This window comes from Brassica napus, chromosome C5, assembly GCF_020379485.1.
Source record: "Brassica napus cultivar Da-Ae chromosome C5, Da-Ae, whole genome shotgun sequence".
NCBI lineage: Eukaryota > Viridiplantae > Streptophyta > Magnoliopsida > Brassicales > Brassicaceae > Brassica > Brassica napus.
The window spans coordinates 5,052,441-5,072,949 of NC_063448.1; the positions used below are offsets into that span (position 1 = coordinate 5,052,441).

Genomic DNA, 20,509 nt, shown 5'->3' on the forward strand with positions numbered 1-20,509 from the left:
GTTTAAGCTTCGGCACATTTATCTAGATTGAAAATCAACCAATAACGAATGAGTGACTGAATTTCTATAATATAATTTATAAATAGTAACTATATTTAGTTGATGTTCTACATTTTACACGGACTAATATATATACATATGATGACAAAAAAAATAAAAAATATATATACATATATATATATGTATATATATCTAACATTTTTAATTATAAAGTTTATTTTTATAAAAAGTTAAATTATTAAATTAAATACTAATTTTAATTAATATTATAAATTATAAAACTTCAGTATTTATATTAGTAATCAATATATTAAATTATTTTTTGTCATAGTTTTCTCTATGCGATGTTGATTTTGGATCAAAATCTTTTATATAGTAATAATCAAATTAAGAAATTTAGATTTGAAATTAAACAATTATTCTATTTGTGGAAAAAAAATCAATGGCACTGAAATGATTATAACCAATCACAACCCATAAAAGATCAACAAAACAACAATAACCAACAAACATTATATATTCTCTATAATTTAGATTTTAAAAATAATGAGACAAAAACAAAAATTATAAATTACAAAACACTATATATGTATTCTCTTAGATTATATTTATGTTCTGTTTAGTATTTATCAAATCTTTAGTGTTATTTAATGTTTTAATCCTAATATTCAATAAGCAAGCTATTAAACCTACATGTTATCGTACTTAGATACCAACCATATTTTTAATTTTAATTATATTTCCACAAAATTCTTCAGCCTGCCAACTATAGTTTTACAATCTCAACCATGCACTTCAAATTTAAAATAAAACAAAGAATAAGATTCGCACAACAAACCAAATATAGTTTACCAACCAGCTTAAAAAACTATAATTTTCTATAACACTTGGTGAAAATTTAGACACCTACTTAATATTACGATATATCAAAATATATTGTTTAACTAGATTTTGATCCGCGCTTTCAAAGTGCGGGATTATCTATTTCTTAAATATATTATTTTATAACATATTATATTTATAACATTTATATTTTTATAATTGTTTTTTTTGTTATATGTGTAGTTGTTGTTTTATATATTTAGGATGATATGTATTGAGATATAAATATAATAATATATATAATGACTCGTATTTTAAAAACACGGGATTTGTTTCTTTTAAAAATTAAATATTTGTTAATTGTAATCTTATGTGTTATTTAATAACTACTTTTTTTATTTAATAGTATTGATGTTTTATAGTCATACAAAGTAATTCCGAAGAGTTATTTTTTAAAAAGAGTTCCTCGTATTAATATTTTTAGTTTATTGTAAACTACTAAATCCCAAATATCCTTTTCGTAGCATATTTTAAAATGTGATTAAAAGAAATACAAACAAAAATTTGAATCCATTTTTTATGTTTTACTGTTTTAAAATGGGTTTTCTAATTTTTTTTGTCAATAAAAATCAAGTATTTAAATGAGCCTTGGTATATAAATTCGTGAAACTCACCCATAAGTAATCCAACTTCTTCGACGGTCTTACCAAAAAAAAAAGAAACGAAAAGTAATAATAAAAATATATATTCAGATTTTTGGCGTGGCCAAAGTGGTAATACAATGTAAATAGCATATATGTCATAAATCAATTTTAGTATAGATCTTTGAAGTATACGTAAAAATGATTATAATCTGATTGAGTTTCTAATAAAGTCAAAATGGGCTTGAAAATCCCAGCTTTTTTTACTGTCGAAATGAGCTTGTAAATTGGTTTCTGACTGGTGCAATTAATGTGGTCTAAAACCATTTAAAATGTTCAAAAAAGTAATAGCAATTTTTGTAATAGTTGAAAAAATCAGGGGCATAATCCTAAGAAGATTCTACTTTATGGTTAAAACTTAAAATGGTAGACTAAGCGAACAAGTCTTTGAAGCTTACACAAGCTTGCTTAACTACCGAACAAAAAGAGTTGAAGTAGGTTTTTTTCAGTTAGTCAACCCGATAGAGAAGTAACTATAGAGAAAAGAAACCAACATACAAAAAAAAAGAGGTTTTAGCAACATTAAAATTGACAAAACAAAGAGGAGAAAAACTTACAAGCAGAAAACTAGTGATTCAAGACAAGCATTTGAATTTCTCTGGACTCGGGAGTTAACGAGACTCATCTCTGTTTTCTAAATATAGCAAAAAAGCTTTCAAGGATTCGCTCCAAAAATGTGTGTTTGTTTGTTATTTGGACTGATATATCTATCTCGCCGGCATTAGACTTGTTAGTCTTATAAGCTCCTTAGTCTCTTCATCCATCTCTACGTTGTCCTTTGCCATCCTCTCTTCAACTATGAGTGCCAAAGAAGTGTTGACATGACCAACCTTTTGGAGGATACTCATAAGCTTCTCAGCTCCTTTTAACATCTCCTTGCTCCTCGAGTTCCTTGCACACAGCTTTAAGCAGCCTTACATTCACAGTCCATTTCTTCTTGACAGCGTCAATGGCTTTCCCGAAAAAAAATCCAACACTTTCTCCATGTCTTTACACATCCCATGTGAGAATAGCTAAGGTTTATCCCTTTCTCAACCATTCGGTCGTAAAACTTGTCTCCCAGGTGAGTCTCCTCCTCTCTGTTCATGTACTCCACAAGGATTAGACTTATACTATTTGGTTGCATCATTCAAAGAAGACTTAAAATCTTCTTCCAGTTTGAGTCAACTCCATCTTTATCCCCTAAGTTGACGTGCATAGACTTATGAGAGATGCATAAACAACCCTGGAGACTAACTTCACCATCTCCTTCAAAGCAAGTTTGGAGATTATGAGTCTTAGCATAGAGATTGGTGAGGAGGCTGTAAGTCACCCAGTTTGCTTCCTTTTACCTTAAGATAAACTTTCTCCGCAGAGGCAAAAGCAGTCATCCACAGATGTCAGGCGATGTTTTGGTCTTAAGCTCCTTAATCATCTCCGAGATGTACATGTGATTGATTGTAAGGCATGTTAAACTATAATCTAATCTGTCCTTAATACATTTACATAAGTTAGTTATTTATGTTATTACACAAAGAGTTGCAACTCTTCATGTTGTGTCCTTTAGTATAAGGAGTTGTGTCTCTCATACTTGTAATGATTCGATCTCTATATAAAGATCAATAATTTGTTGTAAACCATATCACAAAATCTCAATAATACAAAAAGTATTTTCAGAAAAGTTTATAAGCCTGAAACGTCTATCTTATTCTTTCTCTCGAACTCGTGTGTAACACACAGTGATCGTTGTGTAACACAAGCGGTTGGTAAAAGATTAACATGGTATCAGAGCTTTACGTTTGAGAGGACAAAGAAGAAAGCACTAGTAAGAGAAACACTTGGCGTGGAGAAAAGGAGGCTAGAGGATTTTGGCATACGATTTCGGAACCACACAAAACGATGAAGAATCAAGTAATCCCCATATTTGATGGAGAGAAGTATGACTTCTGGAGCATTAAGATGACAACCATTCTCATGACCAGGAAGTTATGGTATGTGGTTGAAGAAGGCGTAGGAGCCCCACCAGCACAAGTGGATGAAACCCCTGAAACAGCAAGGGCAAGATCGCTTAGAGAAGAAGCAATGATGAACGATACATTGGCTTTGCAAATTTTGCAAACTGCCGCATCGGATCATATCTTCTCACGGATTGCAGCAGCATCAACATCCAAAGAGGCGTGGGATGCATTGAAGGAAGAGTATGAAGGCTCTCCTCAAGTTCGTTTGATTAAACTTCAAACGTTGCGAAGGGAGTACGAGAATCTGAAGATGTATGAGAATGAAGACATTAAAGTCTTCACGGATAAGAGAGTTGAATTGGCAAATCAATTAACTTATCATGGTGAACAGAAGACAGATGTTCAACTCATATAGAAGATACTCATCTCTCTCCCAGCCAAGTTCGATAGCATAGTCAGTGTGTTGAAGCAAACAAGCGATTTGACTTCAACAAAGATGGCATAGTTGATCGGGATTTTGAAGGCTCATGAAGCAAGGCTGGCTGCAAGAGAAGAAAACACCAGTGAAGGAGCATTCGATGCTCGTGTTAAACACATAAATTCTGGTGTTACACAAGACAACTCAAAGCGCCAAGGAGGCAAGAAGTGGTGTGGTTACTGCAAGAAGAACAACCATACCGAGAGCGAGTGTCTGAAGAAACAGAAGAAGGATGATCCAAAGAAGGATCACAGAAGTAACAAGGAGTGTTACAATTGTGGCAAGTTAGGCCACTTTGCAAATCAGTGCTACTCAAAGAAGAAAGAGAAGGCACATGTAAGTCTCGAAGAAGACTTGAATGAAGATCACATGTTGTTCCGTGCAAGCGAAGCATCAACAACAGTGATGGAAGATGTCTGGTTAGTAGACAGTGGAGCAACTAATCATATGACAAAGGAGGAGAGTTACTTCTCAAGGCTTGATAGGAGTATCAAGTTTCCAATAAAGATTGGAAATGGAAGCACGGTCATGACAGCCGGTAAAGAAGATATTACTGTCATGACAAAAGGTGGCAAGAGGACCATCAGAAATGTGTTCTTGGTTCTGGGTTTGGCAAAGAATTTGTTGAGTGTTCCACAAATTGTTGCAAGCGGATACCGGGTGAGATTCCAAGAGAAGAGATGCATCATAGAGGATGCAAAAGGAAGGAGGATAATGGATATCCCAATGACTCACAAAAGCTATCGAATCAGGATGAGTTCGGCTCAGGTAGAAGAAGCCATGAGCGCTAGTGAGTAAGGAAAGATGGAGACATGGCACAAGAGACTTGGTCATGTAGGCGACAAAGGTTGCAACAAATGCAAGACAAAGACTTGGTAAAGGGATTACCAAAGTTTAAAGTCAAGAAGGAAGCGTGTGAGGCGTGTAGACTTGGAAAACAATCACGCAAAAGCTTCCCAAAGGAATCTCAAACTAAGACAAAAGAAAACCTTGAGATTGTACATACGGATGTATGTGGGCCGATGCAGCACCAGTCTGTTGATGGAAGCCGATACTTTTTGCTATTCCTGGATGATCATACTCACATGTGTTGGGAATACATCATGAAGCAAAAGTCAGAGACATTCTCACTATTCAAGAAATTCAAAGCAATGGTGGAGAAGCAATCGGATTGTACCATCAAGACGCTGAGATCTGATGGAGGTGGTGAGTTCACTTCACGAGAATTCAACCGGTTCTATGAAGAAGAAGGAATCAATAAGCAAGTCACCTTGCCTTATTCACCACAACAAAATGGTTCAGCAGAGCGCATGAATAGGACCTTGGTGGAGATGGCTAGATCAATGTTGGCAGAGCAAGACTTACCGCTCAAGTTATAGGCATAAGCGATATACACTGCCTCATATCTTCAAAACCGTCTGCCATCAAAGGCAATAGAAGAAGATGTCACTCCTATAGAGAAGTGGTGTGGACACAAGCCAAATGTATCACACATGAAAATGTTTGGTAGCATATGCTACATACATGTCCCGGATCAAAAGAGGAGGAAGCTAGACGTCAAGGCAAAGCGTGGAATCTTTGTTGGATATAGCAACCAATCCAAAGGCTATAGAGTTCTCATCTTGGAGAATGAGAAGATTGAAGTATCAAGAGATTCCGAGTTTGAAGAAAGCAAGAAGTGAGATTGGAAAAGGCAAGAAGAAGTGAGGAAGACATTGAAGTTGTCTATGGAAGACTCTCACTCGCCTGAGGAACAAACCGAAGTCACATCCAGCCCTGAGGAACAAACCGAAGGTACTTTCAGTCCTGTTTTCATTCAAAATGATGATCATGATACTAGTAGTGGAGAAGAAGAAGCTTCTGAGGCACCAAGTAAGTTCATGTCCATGGTTGATATCATAGAAAGGGCACCGAGAGTAGAGCTTGATGAAGCGGCTCAAGCTATAGAAGCTTGTCTTCATGCACATGAAGAACCATACACTTATGATGAAGCGTGTGGTACCAAGGAATGGAGAGAAGTGATGAATGAGGAAATAGCCATGATTGAGAAGAACAAGACGTGGGAACTAGTGGGCAATCCAAAGAAGAAGAATGTGATAAGTGTGAAGTGGATCTACAAGATCAAGACCGATGCAAACGGCAATCACATCAAGCACAAGGCGCAACTAGTTGCAAGAGGGTTCTCTCAAGAGTATGGTGTTGACTATCTTGAGACGTTTGCCCCTGTCTCAAGACATGATACAATACGAGTCATACTTGCCTATGCGGCTCAGATGAAGTGGCGATTGTATCAGATGGATGTGAATTCAACTTTTCTCAATGGCGACCTCAAGGAAGAAGTGTATGTCACACAACCGCCTGGGTATGTGACACAAGGGAAGGAACACAAGGTGTTAAGGCTACAGAAAGCTTTATATGGTTTAAAGCAAGCCCCAAGGGCATGGTATGGAAGGATAGATTCATACTTTCTTCAAAACGGCTTTGAGAGGAGTATGAATGATGCGGCCTTATACATCGTGAAGCAAGGAGGAGATGTGTTGATCGTGAGTCTATATGTGGATGATATAATCATCACAGGAAGCAACATTCAGAGCATCAACACATTCAAGGAGAACAAGAAGAAAGAATTCGAGATGGTGGATCTTGGATTGTTGAACTACTTTCTTGGAATGGAAGTAATTCAAGACGTGGAGGCATATTTCTTTCACAAGAAAAGTATGCAAACAAACTTGTAGACAAGTTTGGGATGCGAGACAGCAAGAGTGTAAGCAACCCACTTACACCACAAGGAAAAGGAGTTGAGGATGACAAGGAGTATGGAGATCCGACTAAGTATAGAAGTATCGTTGGAGGGCTTTTGTACTTGTGTGCATCAAGACCTGATGTGATGTATGCAAGCACCTTTCTCTCAAGATACATGTCATCACCTCGCATGAAGCACTACCAAGAAGCCAAAAGGGTGTTAAGATATGTCAAAGGAACATCAAGCTTTGGAGTGTACTTCACAAGCGTGGAAGAACCAAGACTTGTAGGCTACTCGGACAGCGATTGGGGTGGTTCTAAGGAAGACAAGAAAAGCACTTCAGGTTATGTGTTTACTCTTGGATCAGCTATGTTTTGTTGGCAATCAAGCAAGCAACAAACAGTGGCGCAATCAACGGCTGAAGCGGAGTACATAGCCGTATGTGCAGCAGCAAATCAAGCCGTGTGGTTACAAAGACTATTTGAAGATTTTTGAAGGAGGCATTCTGATCTTATGTGACAACAAATCAGCAATAGCAATTGGGAAGAATCCGGTGCAACACAGAAGGACGAAGCACATAGAGATCAAGTACCATTTCGTGAGGGAAGCTGAGCAAAAAGGAATCATTGAACTAGAGTATTGCAAAGGGGATGATCAACTCACAAACATTCTCACAAAGGCATTGGACGGTTCAAGGTTTGAAGATCTAAGGAAGCAGCTTGGAGTCAAGTCGAGATATGATTAAGGAGAAGTGTTAAACTATAATCTAATCTCTCCTTAATACATTTACATAAGTTAGTTATTTATGTTATTACACAAAGAGTTGTAACTCTTCATGTTGTGTCATTTAGTATAAAGAGTTGTGTCTCTTATACTTGTAATGATTCGATCTCTATATAAAGATCAATCATTTGTTGTAAACCATATCACATAATCTCAATAATACAAAAAGTATTTTCAGAAAAGTTTATAAGCCTGAAACGTCTGTCTTATCTTATTATTCTCTCGAACTCGTGTGTAACACACAGTGATCGTTGTGTAACACAAGCGGTTGGTAAAAAATTAACAAGGCAGACAAGAAGAATTCAAGAAACCACATTACCCCATCCTCTCAAACAAGGAGAGAGCTTGTGGAGTAGAGATGTGCAAGCAGCATATTCTCGCATTTTTTATCTGGGAAGAACTTTTCAGATCTTAGATATCAAATCCAAAGAACAATGAGCTCAAAAATCAATCTCCACTTATCAGATAACTAACAGTGAACACTAAAAATCAATCCACTTAACAGATAACAACAGTTTTACCAAAATGTCTTCTTTATCAATCCACTTAACAGTCAAGAAACTCAAAATCAATCCACTTATCAGTGCTTACAACTCAAATAATATATCAGAATCCACTTAGCAGATAACTGATCAATCCACTTATCGCAAGCAAGTAATGGGATCAATCGAGAAACCGAAGCTCCCTAACGATCCGATTAAGCTTGATCCTACTTGCGAACGGTATGGCCTTCTTCTTTCCATTTCCGTTTGGTATACGTAAGGCTTAATAGCCTCCCTCCCCTCCTAGCTGTGTAAAAATTTGAAGTCATGGCTGCTTGCTAATGATATATGGGGAAGATAATGTAAGTAATGTACCTATTATTTATTATTTGGCCCAAAGTCCGCCTATTACATAATGGATTAGTTTTTTTTAACTAGTCCAATTAGATTTTAATCCGTCTTTTAAAGGTTAAAATCTATAACTGAAAATTATTTTATTTTTCAAAACGGGAGATTTATATGAAATAAATTTAAATATTATATGCATTTTTATAATATAAATATTTTTATAGCGAAAAATAAATAATTTTATTTTTTATATTATTAGAGATAAAGAATCAGATCAAATCTACCCGACTTATTTTTTTAATTAAAAGACTGTTATGTGTTTTCAATACACAATATTACTTTTCTGATTTACATTCGCTTTAAAATTTTTAATTTTAAATGACTCATATATTTTATATGACCTCTATATGTAACATGATTTATAATATAAATTTTATCTATGTTTAGTTTCTTACATGAAACATATATCTTTATTCAATGTGCAAATGTTTTTGTCGGCAACTTATATATAATACAAATTTTGTCTTTAATATTCCGTTTGTATTACTTTAAGTGATTTTTAAGGTTTTTTCACAAAGATTAAACAAAATACAATATTTTATGTAATTTATCTTGGTTACATAAAAGTAACATTAAATAAAAATAGTTCAACAAATAGAAGAAAATATAATATTTTGTAATTAGTCATAAATTCCAACTGACATTAAATTGTAGAGAAATTAGTAGGTATATACACATAATTTGGAGAAATTGCAAAAATACCCTATTACCATTTGTTTTTCTTTGAACACCAAAAAACTCCTATGAACCTACCGCCTCACTATAGTGTACTATGAGATTATGTGTCAAAGTTAGAATCTATAACCCCCTATAACACGCATTGATATGTATTATATTGTTTCTCTAACAATCACTTGTTGTAAAGTAAATTGAAATATCAACGAACTCAGATTTTCATGAACCTAAATCAAGGGCAGATCATTTCTAGTGATTTGTGATGATGATACTTAGGGATCTATCTTTTCTCTTTTTCTTCTTCTTCATCCTCAAGCCTCATCAACTTCGCCAACACCTCATCTCCACCGTAAGGGCGGGAGTTTGTGTGCCAAATGTGCTCCTTCGCCATAGTTTTTTTTTGGAATCTACCACATCTCCGCCTGATGAACTCTTCTTCAAAGGTTAAATTCTCTCTCTATATGTTTTTACGTGGTTCTTCGTGTTGTTTATATCTAAGCACCATGTAAACATTGATTCTAAGGAGCTCTTTCATCTCATTTTCAAACGATGGGACAAATCACCATTAGAGGTTCATTAAAGATAACATATGAGTTAGCAGTTTTGGACATACTTAGTCGTTACATTTATTTTTCTGATTAGAAACCACAAAATAGGTGATGCTAACATATACATATTTATTTAGTTTCTACAAAATAAGTTACTGGTAATTGTTCGATGCCACAAATAGGTACCATGCGCTTACACATGTTTGGATAGTTTGTACAAATAGGTATCATGTTCTACCGTTATCAGGTAAATGTTAAGTTAGATGTTACAAGCTAATGGATAACTGATTGTTAATATATTATGAAATAGTTGTTGTTAGTTGATGTATTGTTTGTCACCAATCTGTATGCTAAGACTGATAACCCAAATGTACAGCAAATCACCTGCATGATCGGAGTTCACAGGGGCGAGGAAGCCACACCAACGATTCATTCGAACAAGACAAAAAGGCAAAAACCACAGGGGGCAGTTCGTCGAACAGTTGGAGAGCAAGCCTCCAACTCGTGGTTTTGACGATGTTGATAAGGGGATGGATGGTGACGCCGATTTCACTCTCTCTCGAGATGTAGTGAAGCGAGATCTGATAATTTCTTACTTGATGGGTGTATTTGTGAGAGGACTGAAGCAACCACTGCAGGATCAAGTCAGGCTATTACAACCTTGTAATCTGACAAAAGGCAATGGACTTGGCAGTACGATTTTGGGTACGGAAGGAAGCGATGATGAGGAGAGCAAGAGGAATCGGACTGGGGTTCTCCAAGGATAACTAACTCTTCGTTGGCTGAGGGAGGAGTCAAACTTGCTCAAGTTAGAAGAAGATCAGTCGCAGGAAGCCTATGGTTTCCAGACTCAGGAACACATAAGCGAAAGAGGACAGTGGTCTAAGTTGCAAGATGTATATGATAGGGATGTGAAACAAGCCAAGACAACTATTATAAGGGAGAAGACGCATGATTGGAAGGCTCTTTAGGTTACCACAGCTGAGGTGAGTTATTGGATAGACTGCCTTGAGAAGCACTGGCATGAACACCACATCCAAGAGAAAGACAAGCTATGGTTGGTTCAGCAAAGTCTACAGGGCGTATTAGGTGATTGGATCAAGGAGTTAATGGAAATGAAGGTCCCCAACAATTGGGAAGAGCTAAAAAGATGGGACAAGTGAAGAAATAAACCACTTTTAGAGAAGAAACAAGAGGTGACAAGAGAAGATTCAGTGTTACACATCGGTCTGGGAGTTCAGCAACAAGGTTCGGTGGTTGATTAGGAAGAGATTTGAAGCTGTTTGTCTTAAGGCGACCAACTTACCAGGCCAACACTTGGAGGAATGGTTTTTACAAGGCCTAGCTCCAAACATCAGAACCGCAATTCAACATTGCAACCAAATAGTATTTGTTCACATGATGGAATGATTAAAGAGTTACAATACTACACTCTAATACATTGAAATCGACATCATATAACTATAAAAAGACATAAATCGAAAACACTAATTTGTATAAGTTAAAGTCTAAACTATAACTTAGGAATCACTAAAATCTGTCATGTTAACATACTAAATTCTAAATTGTTAAACAAAAAAAAAATCTTATTCACTTTTTATGTGATTTAGGGTATTTGGTTTGAATCCTATCTAATTTAGAGTTTAGGGTATGAATCCTATCTAATTTATGGTTTAGGGTCACATGGCCATATGGATGAACCTATCATTAAGAAAGAGGAGGTTCTCCCCAAGATCGATCACGACAACCGTAATCTCACATTTCAATTACAAGTATTTGTAATCGCTATACAACGACTAGATTTCTATTAACTGATAAAGTTTCCATTAGATGCTATATATTACTTCTTGTGAACATACAATAAATGACTTGTAAACTTATATACAATATGTTGTCATTAGCTGATACATGTTTAGTTAGATGTTACAAAACATATTATCATTTTAATAATAATTGATAAAATGCTAAAAATAGCTATTAATAGCTGATACGTGATTTGGTAGATGCTACAAAAATTTGGCTTGCTAACTTTTATCATTATCGTCAAACTTCTTTGCTTAAAAATAGATGTGTTATATGGTTTGTAAATTTTTGCAAAATATTTTCATTAGCTGATACATGTTTAGTTAGCTGTTACAAAACATGTTTTTTTCTTTTTAGAATGGTTGATATGATTTTAAAAGTATATATTATTAGCTGATATATGATTTGTTAAATGTTACAAAATAGGTTATCAGCAAACTAAATCATTATATGTTGAACTTATATGTTATTTACGGTTAAAAATTATTGTATCATATAAAATCAAAAAATATGATAAGATTGAGGTCATTGTTTTTTTTGTCAGCAACTTAAACATGTTCATATAGACTCTGCAAACCAAACTGGTAGCTCTGCATCCATATGGACAACAAACGACAGTTGCTTCCTTGCACTGCGTGCGAGACTATCCGCCTTTAAATTATGTGTCCGTAGTATATGAATGATCTATGAGCTATGGAAACTTTTCTTCAATATCTTCATGTTTTCCAAATAACTTGTAAAGGATGACCATTTTTATGGTTCCGAAACCATCTTCACCAACTGAGGACAATCGGTCTAAAGATAATCCGTTGCAAATGTAACAATAAGCTGTTTGAGATTTCTCATACATTACATTGCCCAAATGAGAACCTCTATCTCCGAGTGAGGAGGATGCTGACTCGCTCCTGTATTCCTCACTCCCATTAAACCATCAAAACCTTCCAATATGCTATAACACCCTTGTTTCGAGAAAATTTCCTGATTTTTTCCATGATTTTTTCCATGATTTATCCATAAAACACCATATACCTGTTGCTTCTGGGACAGAGGTCATTGGTTTCATTATATGATAAGTATATGTTTATACTTTATATTAAACAAGTTATTTACTAACAACTCCTATAGTATTTGATGTTAAAACTTAGCATTAAATGTTCTCTGTTAACATAATATACTGTATGTTCTCTGTAAATTATCGATTCACTAAACTTTTGATACCAATTGCAATACCTAATTCATCGATGGAAGATTCATAAATTGGGAACACTTTTTGATTTGATGGTGACGAATACGAGTTGAAGATGAGTAGATTAGTGTAGACCTTATGTTGGAAACATAGTAGACAACGATCAAAGAGTTGATGAGAAAATTGGTGGTGTATTTGAGGAGAAGATTCTTACTTCAATTAAGATTGAGAAGAAATCTGTCTATTAAAAGGAAAACTTATTAGAAAAAAGAAATATATGACATACAAAGAGAAACACGATAGAGAGAAAAAAAAAGATGATCAATATTGGGACAAAGGCAAAACTGTAAATTTATATTCGTTTGTGCTATAGGGGTTTTTGTTTTACATGCCAATAGGGTATTTACTTAATATTAGAATCATGTATATTCAGCAAATTCTGTCTTATTTTAATGAGCCTTATTCTCATTGATATAAGAAGAATATAGAGTATTATATTATATCGGCCTAACACATTAAAAATAATTAAAGCCCAAGCAATTTATGGCTAGAAATCTGTAATAGACCAAGCACATCGAGAGAACTTTAAATATATGTCCACGTGGAGGCTGGAAAAGGCAGCAATACTGATGTGGTTTGTGAAGAGAGTGAGTTTTACTGTATCCAAAACAAAAGAATTTGAATATAGTATATATATGTTTTCCCAATCAAGGCTGAAAACCACACGATAAAATAGGTAAACAAGCTTGGAGGAAAATGAAAAATCCGGAATGCTTGATGGCTAAAGTGTTAAGATCGAGCTAGATATTTTCTAGATATAAATATACTTGTTGCAGTACAGAGGAAAAAGCTTCTTACGATTGAAAGTCTATTCTTTATGGAAGGAACTTAGTTAAAAAGGAATGTGGTATGTGATTGGTAACGGAACATCAATAGGCATGTGGACAGATTCATGGATTCCAGACCATGCACCACGAGCGAGGACTCAAAATATCATTGCGTGTAGTGTCAACCAGTTTTTTTATGGCATAAGCTAATCAATGGGATGAACAAAATCTGAGAGAAGTTGTAATAGACGAAGAGATTGAGGTAATTTATTTTTTGACAACGCATTTATTAGAGAAGAGAGTGGATAAATTTTTAAACTACATATACATAAAATTTCTATTTTAATAATTTAATTGTATTTATAGCATATTTATGTGTTTATGTATCAGTAATAAGATATATACAAAACTATATTTGAACATTTGGTTGAGATATATTTATAAAGATTAAAGTGATAAGAAGTATTATGTATTTATATTTGATTTATTATATAAAAATAATGAAAAGTAAATAGGGTTTAAAGGGCCTCAAAAGTTGAACCTCAGCAGGTTTAATGAGTTTGACATTTTAGGAAATATATTGTTTTGAGTTTGAGGATCGGTTGGAGAACAAAATACATCAAAATTTGGGTTTGGAGGCTTGTTGGATATGCGGATATACAGTCAATGATGAGTAATCATAGAAATGTAACAATCAAACACAAACTCACTCATATTAATGCCCAACACATAAATATATTATTGGTGGTTCTGGAAACTAAAATTAAGTCTATGTTATGTTGAATATCTTTTAAGTAATTTAATGATCTTAATGTCCTTATAAATGTATCAGTTAAGGCTATACTTCTTCCCACCATGTTATATATAAATGTCTAAATACTACATATAAACATGCAGATTAATATATTACATATACATATATGATATGTCACATATGAATGTCTTCATACTACATAAAATGATAGCTTTCATATACATATATATATGATCAGTTTACATAAGAGGATACAGCTTATCATCATGAATAATAGAGAAATGTAAACATCAAATCTAAGGATCATGTTTATGCCCACACATATGTGCTTCGTCCATCTAGTTGTACAAAAAAATAGAAAGGAAAAAACACTTATCAATATTTGTTACTAAGGGAAACCCGCGCTACGCGCGGGATGTATTGTATTTTTTATTTAAGTTATATATATAATTTTGAAATAAATTTATTTATTTTTGTAAGCAATTTTTGTTTGTTCGGATTTGCATTTGGATGTTTGTTTGGTTTTATATATTTTGTGACTGTTTCTAGTTCGGTGTCTTTTAGGTTACATTAAAATACCTATACTACATATTTTTAGGCGTGAAGTTACATTATAGCTTGTGATTTCTTCTTCTTGTTCTTTAATATACGTTGTGTTATAATCCTAAACTTCTGTGAGTATTGTAAATTTTGATAAGATAGATTTTTCATTTTATTGGTTGAGAATTTGTGCTAGCATGTAATTTAGACAAAATATATTAGTAAATGAATTAAAATTGAAAAAGAATATATTAACTGCAACAAAATTAAACTGCATCAAGCAGAAAGTATCAAAAGAAACAGAATGAGCTTGGTGTCAAGAAGAAAAAATGGTAAACCATTCCCCGGAGAGAGAATGCGAAAGACTTGGTGACCACGGACGTGGAAATCTGGTGTGGTGCGGATTCGAATTCGGGTCCTTTGGGGATTCACGGAATGCCTTGACCACCCAACCACAGACGCGTGGTTCTCGCTGTCAAGAAGTTTGCTAAAAAAATTCAAGTAGACAGTTGGGTCTTGTTTAATATCTTAACGATGAAATAGTGTTTTTAAAATAAAAAAAAATTTCAGTGGGGAATATTTTAGAAGCTTGACCTTGTAATTCTTAAGTTGTAACAGAAGATCAGTGTGTTGTGTGTATAGAATCATGGAAAAAGGTATCAATTAAAAAAAAGTTATATGCATGTCTAATGCATGTGTCTTAGAGACTATTATATTGATCCTCTACTCTATCATAATTTTTTTAAGCTGAAAAAATGTTACATAGTTTCATTAGTAAACAATTAATGCATTTCTTCAGGTTTCTGCGGTAAGGTCTCTTACTGTATAGATAATTCTTTCTTTATGTCGTCGACACAATTCTCCCTAAAAGAGCTCAAGACACCATGCAGGAAGTCAATGGGAAAATAATTAGTAATTAAAAAAGGAACAAAAATGTATTTTGGTATCCATGAAACTCACCAGTTAATGAACTCTACACCTCTAGCTGCAACTTGGTTTGAGGTCTCTCTTGAACTCGGCTTCCACAAAATATGTGTGTTTTGTGTTGACAACTGATGATGAAAGAGATTTTAAAAGTAGTTGAAATAATCGGAGGACTGGTCGGAGCTCAAGAATTTACGCCAGAAACTCTGAGGTACTGACTGCTTAGTCAGCTGTTGTCTCTTGGTGTTGACCCGCTTCCTAGCAATCTTCTGCACCTTTGCATTATTTATTCCCATCAATTCTCTTGTCCTTTTCTTCTTGAACGGTAACTTTTTATTATCACTACTCTTTGATACAACTTAAAAAGATCAAAACATTATTTAATGTTTTTTGTTTGTAAATTTTAGATTTTTTTTGAAAATAGTTTTAATTTTGTGGTGGTTGGTATTTACAGGGAATGTGGCCCAGAAGTCTAAGTTTCAAGTTGAAGAAAAAACTGGTTTTGGTTGCTCTTGTTGGGTAAAGTTCTTTTGTTTTATGTACGTTTTCGATTCCTCCATGCTTACTTATGATTATAACATGTGATTAATTAAGAGAGAATATCTATGTGAAACAGAGTTACTGCTGCGTCTGTGTGGCCTTGTAGTCTCTGCAGTATAGTTTTATGCTGAAGATCCCACAGATACACACAGTTGTCTTCAGATCCGCTCACAATGTACTTGCCGTTGGTCACAGAAAACGCGGATGTGATGCAGAATACTTTGTTGGTATGTCCTGTGTATACCTTTATAAACTTCCCAGTCGCATAGTTCAACAGCTTCTGTGTGGTTTTTAACCAAATCAAAAAAGTATTGGAAAAAAAATCATCAGTAAAGAGAATCCACTAGTCTTAGGTTCACAATTCTGCTATGTATCCAAGAGAATCCGTTAGTCGGGATGAGATGCTGTAAACCAGTGAGAGTCATCTGGCTTGTCGAGAGCTCGAAGCGGTTCAAGGTTTGGATGATAACCTCTGGAATGGGAAACCACAAACGACAGCACAGAAGATGCGTGATATACCATGGATTTTTACTGGTTTTTAACTATGGTATATAGATGTTTTAGAGTCTATTATACGGGGGTTTGGAGTATTTTCAAGAGATTGAATCTGATTTCTCCTTAAAATTATATACATTGGGTTCAAGTGTAACTCCATTGTTCATGGGGGCATCGAAACATGTTGCATGACAATTAGATACAAGACACAAAATTGGTACTTAACTCTCGCAGCATGTTCACCGAGGCAACTCAGCTTCAACTTCATTCCACAAATCAACATTCCTTGAAAACTTGTCTTTCACGTGCGCAATCACCTCTCTAGCTTCATCAACCTTGTTACTACCAACTAGTCCATGAACAAGCCACCTCATGACACTGAAACTCGGAACCCAATTCTTCTCCATACTCTCCCTACAAAGCACCAAAGCCGTCTCAAAGTCTCCTCCTTTACACAAACAACGTATCAGATCAAAATAACATTCACTACCCGGCTTGCACCCACTCTTCACCATAACCTCAAACACACTCATCGCCTCATCCAAATCCCCCTCGCTGCAAAACCCATGAATCAAAAGAGAATACGTCACTGAGTTCGGTCTCATCCTACTCGACATAACTCCACAAAGCAACGCCTTAGCTTCTCTAGTTCTCTTCCTCTCACACAAACACCGAACCATGACGTTGTACGTCGCAACACCAACATGAACACCAAAATCTCTCATCAACCTCAACACTCTCCTCACCTCATCGTACTTCTCCTCCTTGTAAAAACCTCCAATCATCAACCCGAAGGTGGAAGCTCTCGGCTTCACACGCCTCCTCTCCATCTCCGCGACGATGGAGTACGACGAGCTCGTCGAATTCGATTCGCACAAGGCCTTGATGATTCGATTGTACGTCTCGAGATCAGGCTCGATTCCGTACTTCTTCGGCGTCTCCGAGTAGACTCGTTTCGCTTCTTCGTAATCTCTCGCCGTCAAGCAAGCGAGTAACAGAGCGTTCAACGACTTCACCGTTCTCTGGATCTCATACCTCTCGAGGTCGTGGAATGTTTGTAGAGATCGATCGAGCATGTTGGCTCTGCCGTAGAGGATGATCACGCGGACGGCGAAGCTCTCGGATTTGGGATTAGGTTGGCTCTTGATGAATCCGTCGAGGAGGTGTGATACGGCGGCGAAGTGTTTGTCGCGGGATAGTGTCGCGACCGCGACGGAGAAGGCGACGCGGTGGAGGTGGTGGTGGTCAGGTGTGAGGGAAGCGGATCTGCAGATCTCGAGGATTCGATCTGGATTGTTCTCGGTTCTGAGGAGGGAGAGGACGTGGCGGGTGTTCTTGTGATGGTTGCTGGTGAGTGAGGCTTTCGAGTCCGGTGTGAGGAGGGATGAAGCGGTTGAGATTAATCTGAACTGATTCACGTTGCGAGCGAGAGGTTCGGATGTTAGAATGCGGAAGAGAGACGCCATTAGGGAGGGGTTCATGATGTTGAGGAAGAAATGGACATGACGCCGGACGGGAGAGAGAGAGAGGAAGATGGTTTAAACCGGTTCGATTTTGACGAAACATTGAAATATAAATCCAATGGTTTTCTTCAGTCAGTTAGAGACCGTTGATGTTCATCTATAGTCACCAATAGCGACGGTCCTGATGATTCTAAAACGATTATAGAGAAAATAAAAAGTTAGGACCAATGTTTAAACCGGGGTTTTGAACCCGACGTAAATCGAACACGCAACCTTCTGATCTGGAGTCAGACGCGCTACCATTGCGCCACGGATCCGGTGAGAAAATGGTACCCATGGTTATTAATCAGCAATAAGTTCTGTATTTGTTGATTGTGTACTTAGTCAATTACGTGTTCACAAAGACAGTTTATCTAATATGTTTTTGTCTCTCTCTCTTTAGGTAAGTTTCTTTTGCTCAAGACCGATAACTAAAGGAGTGTAAATGAATGACTCTTCATAATGTTTTGCGATGCTTCTGTTTTCCCTACTGTCTCCTTTGTTTCTCCTTGAGAGTAGAGAACATAAATGGCATAATAAGACTTATTCTTTCTTTTCCTTGGTGAATAATTCAATTAAAGCTGGTTAAGATTTACGTACAATGAGGTTCTCCACAGAGTTAGATAAGAAACTATAGTAAGTATAAATATATGTCAAAGAATATTATATATAGAACACAACTATTCTCCAGCATTAAGAACAGTTGGAGATGTTTGACGTATAAGACAGATTTTGTCACAATTTCAAATAAAGAAAAGACAGATTTTGTCTTTAGAGGTGCATGTAGAGGCAGTGTGGCATGTGTCTCCATATATATCTAAACATTGGGCACAATAACTTGTGAATCTCTCGGAGTCATATATGGTCTCACATTAACTAGCCCTAACAGTACTAATTAACAGCTTTTAGCTTTGAAAATTGATATTAAAAACTCCTTGGACCCGTTGTCCAAACCAAAGGACACAGGAAAAATAATCTGATTATTTAAGTTTGTAGATTTTGCAAGCCTATTGCCTTACTTTCAAAACAAAAATAAACGAAATTAAAGTATTTGGACGGCAAGCTTCTAAACTGAAATGTTTATAGACTAAGGTGTTATCTTATGATTTATTAAGCATATGTAAACTATATGACCTTATTTTGCAACACAAATAATTAAGAAGGCTTATATCATTAACTATGCATTATTGTTAGCTGGATGTTGGATATTCATAACATCTTCTACTATCTTAGCATATCTTATTGTCCTAATGGTTTGACTTATATTTATTATATCAAGAAAAGTACAACTTCACAAGAAGCACAACAACAAAAACCAGGTATACAAGTTACAAGTTAGTGCACCAGCACTGTCTAATGCAATGACTACAAATACTTTCTCATTTCAACTCCTCTCTTCACAAAACAGCATCTTGAAAATGACTCTCTTCAATCAGCCATGTCTTTACTCAAAGATAGACAAGGAAGACCCAGAAGAGGTGTCTCACCGACGAGCCAAGTTCTTGATTTACAAAACACTTCAAAAGGCCGACGTGGTGTCTCGTCGTTCTTCTCACCCGTCGTCGTTTCTGAGGATGAAGCTGCTAAGGTTGAAGGCCAAGATCGTTAAGAGTTTGACTAAACTACGTCGGAACATAGAATCCGTCGTTAGGTTTGGCGGGATTCAAAAGCATTCTCAAAGCAGCGTGAGAGCCTTGAAGAAGATGTTCCACGGTGGTGCAACCAATGGACTACCAAGGCCTATTTTCGCTCTTGAAGTTTGATTTTTGATTTTTTTTTATTGTCTTCTATGTATTTCACTTTTTTTTTCTTTCTTGAATTAATTTCTGTTGATCTCCATTACAGAAGCTGATCAAGAAATGTAATATGAAAAAATCATGAGTTCTGTTTCTTTCATATAAAGAGGAAATAAATCAATCTTGAAGTTGTAATAACAAAGTTATTTTTGGTTCATGATAGATTTCAAAGTTTATTTTTCAAATTAGCATCCCAGACAACTGAACCATCTTAGATTCTATGTAACATTGAAAACTCTTTTGGTTTAGTAATTTAATTAAGGTTCATCAATATTTTTTCATAAAAAAAAAACTAATTTTTTAATTTGAGAAAAACAATGTATACATTATTTTTAATGTAACAGATTTGATTTGTTTAATTTAGAATGGTGTATATAAAATCATCTGACTTAAATTCTAATAAGACATAAAATTAATTAATGTCAAAATGTTGACAAAAAAAAAAAAATTAATGTCAAAAATGAAATTAATTTCATCAAAATATCTTGGGTTATTAAATTAATTTGAAGGACTTTATACGGACTCAACTGCAAATAAACATTGGTGTTTCCCTCTGCCTTTCCCC

The 20,509-nt window shown here is 35.3% G+C and overlaps 3 protein-coding genes and 1 non-coding gene across 4 annotated transcripts; 2 read left to right on the forward strand and 2 right to left on the reverse strand.

Moving 5' to 3' along the window:
- The first annotated feature begins 6,684 nt into the window (after nt 1–6,684).
- LOC125586938 (uncharacterized mitochondrial protein AtMg00810-like) lies at nt 6,685–7,426 on the forward strand. The gene is made up of 2 exons (XM_048756850.1): nt 6,685–7,024; nt 7,212–7,426. Exons 1-2 carry the CDS (start codon nt 6,685–6,687, stop codon nt 7,424–7,426), a joined length of 555 nt encoding a protein of 184 aa, XP_048612807.1.
- A 9,313-nt stretch (nt 7,427–16,739) lies between these two features.
- Nucleotides 16,740–18,185, reverse strand: LOC106397214 (pentatricopeptide repeat-containing protein At1g11630, mitochondrial-like). The gene has a single exon (XM_013837798.3). It carries the CDS (start codon nt 18,125–18,127, stop codon nt 16,886–16,888), a length of 1,242 nt encoding a protein of 413 aa, XP_013693252.1. The 5' UTR covers nt 18,128–18,185; the 3' UTR covers nt 16,740–16,885.
- Nucleotides 18,167–20,332, forward strand: LOC106351226. Its single transcript, XM_048757996.1, has one exon. The coding sequence runs from the start codon at nt 19,510–19,512 to the stop codon at nt 19,909–19,911; it is 402 nt and encodes a 133-aa protein (XP_048613953.1). The 5' UTR covers nt 18,167–19,509; the 3' UTR covers nt 19,912–20,332.
- Nucleotides 18,355–18,426, reverse strand: TRNAW-CCA. Its single transcript has one exon. It is a non-coding gene; the product is annotated as a tRNA-Trp (tRNA).
- Nucleotides 20,333–20,509: the final 177 nt, after the last annotated feature.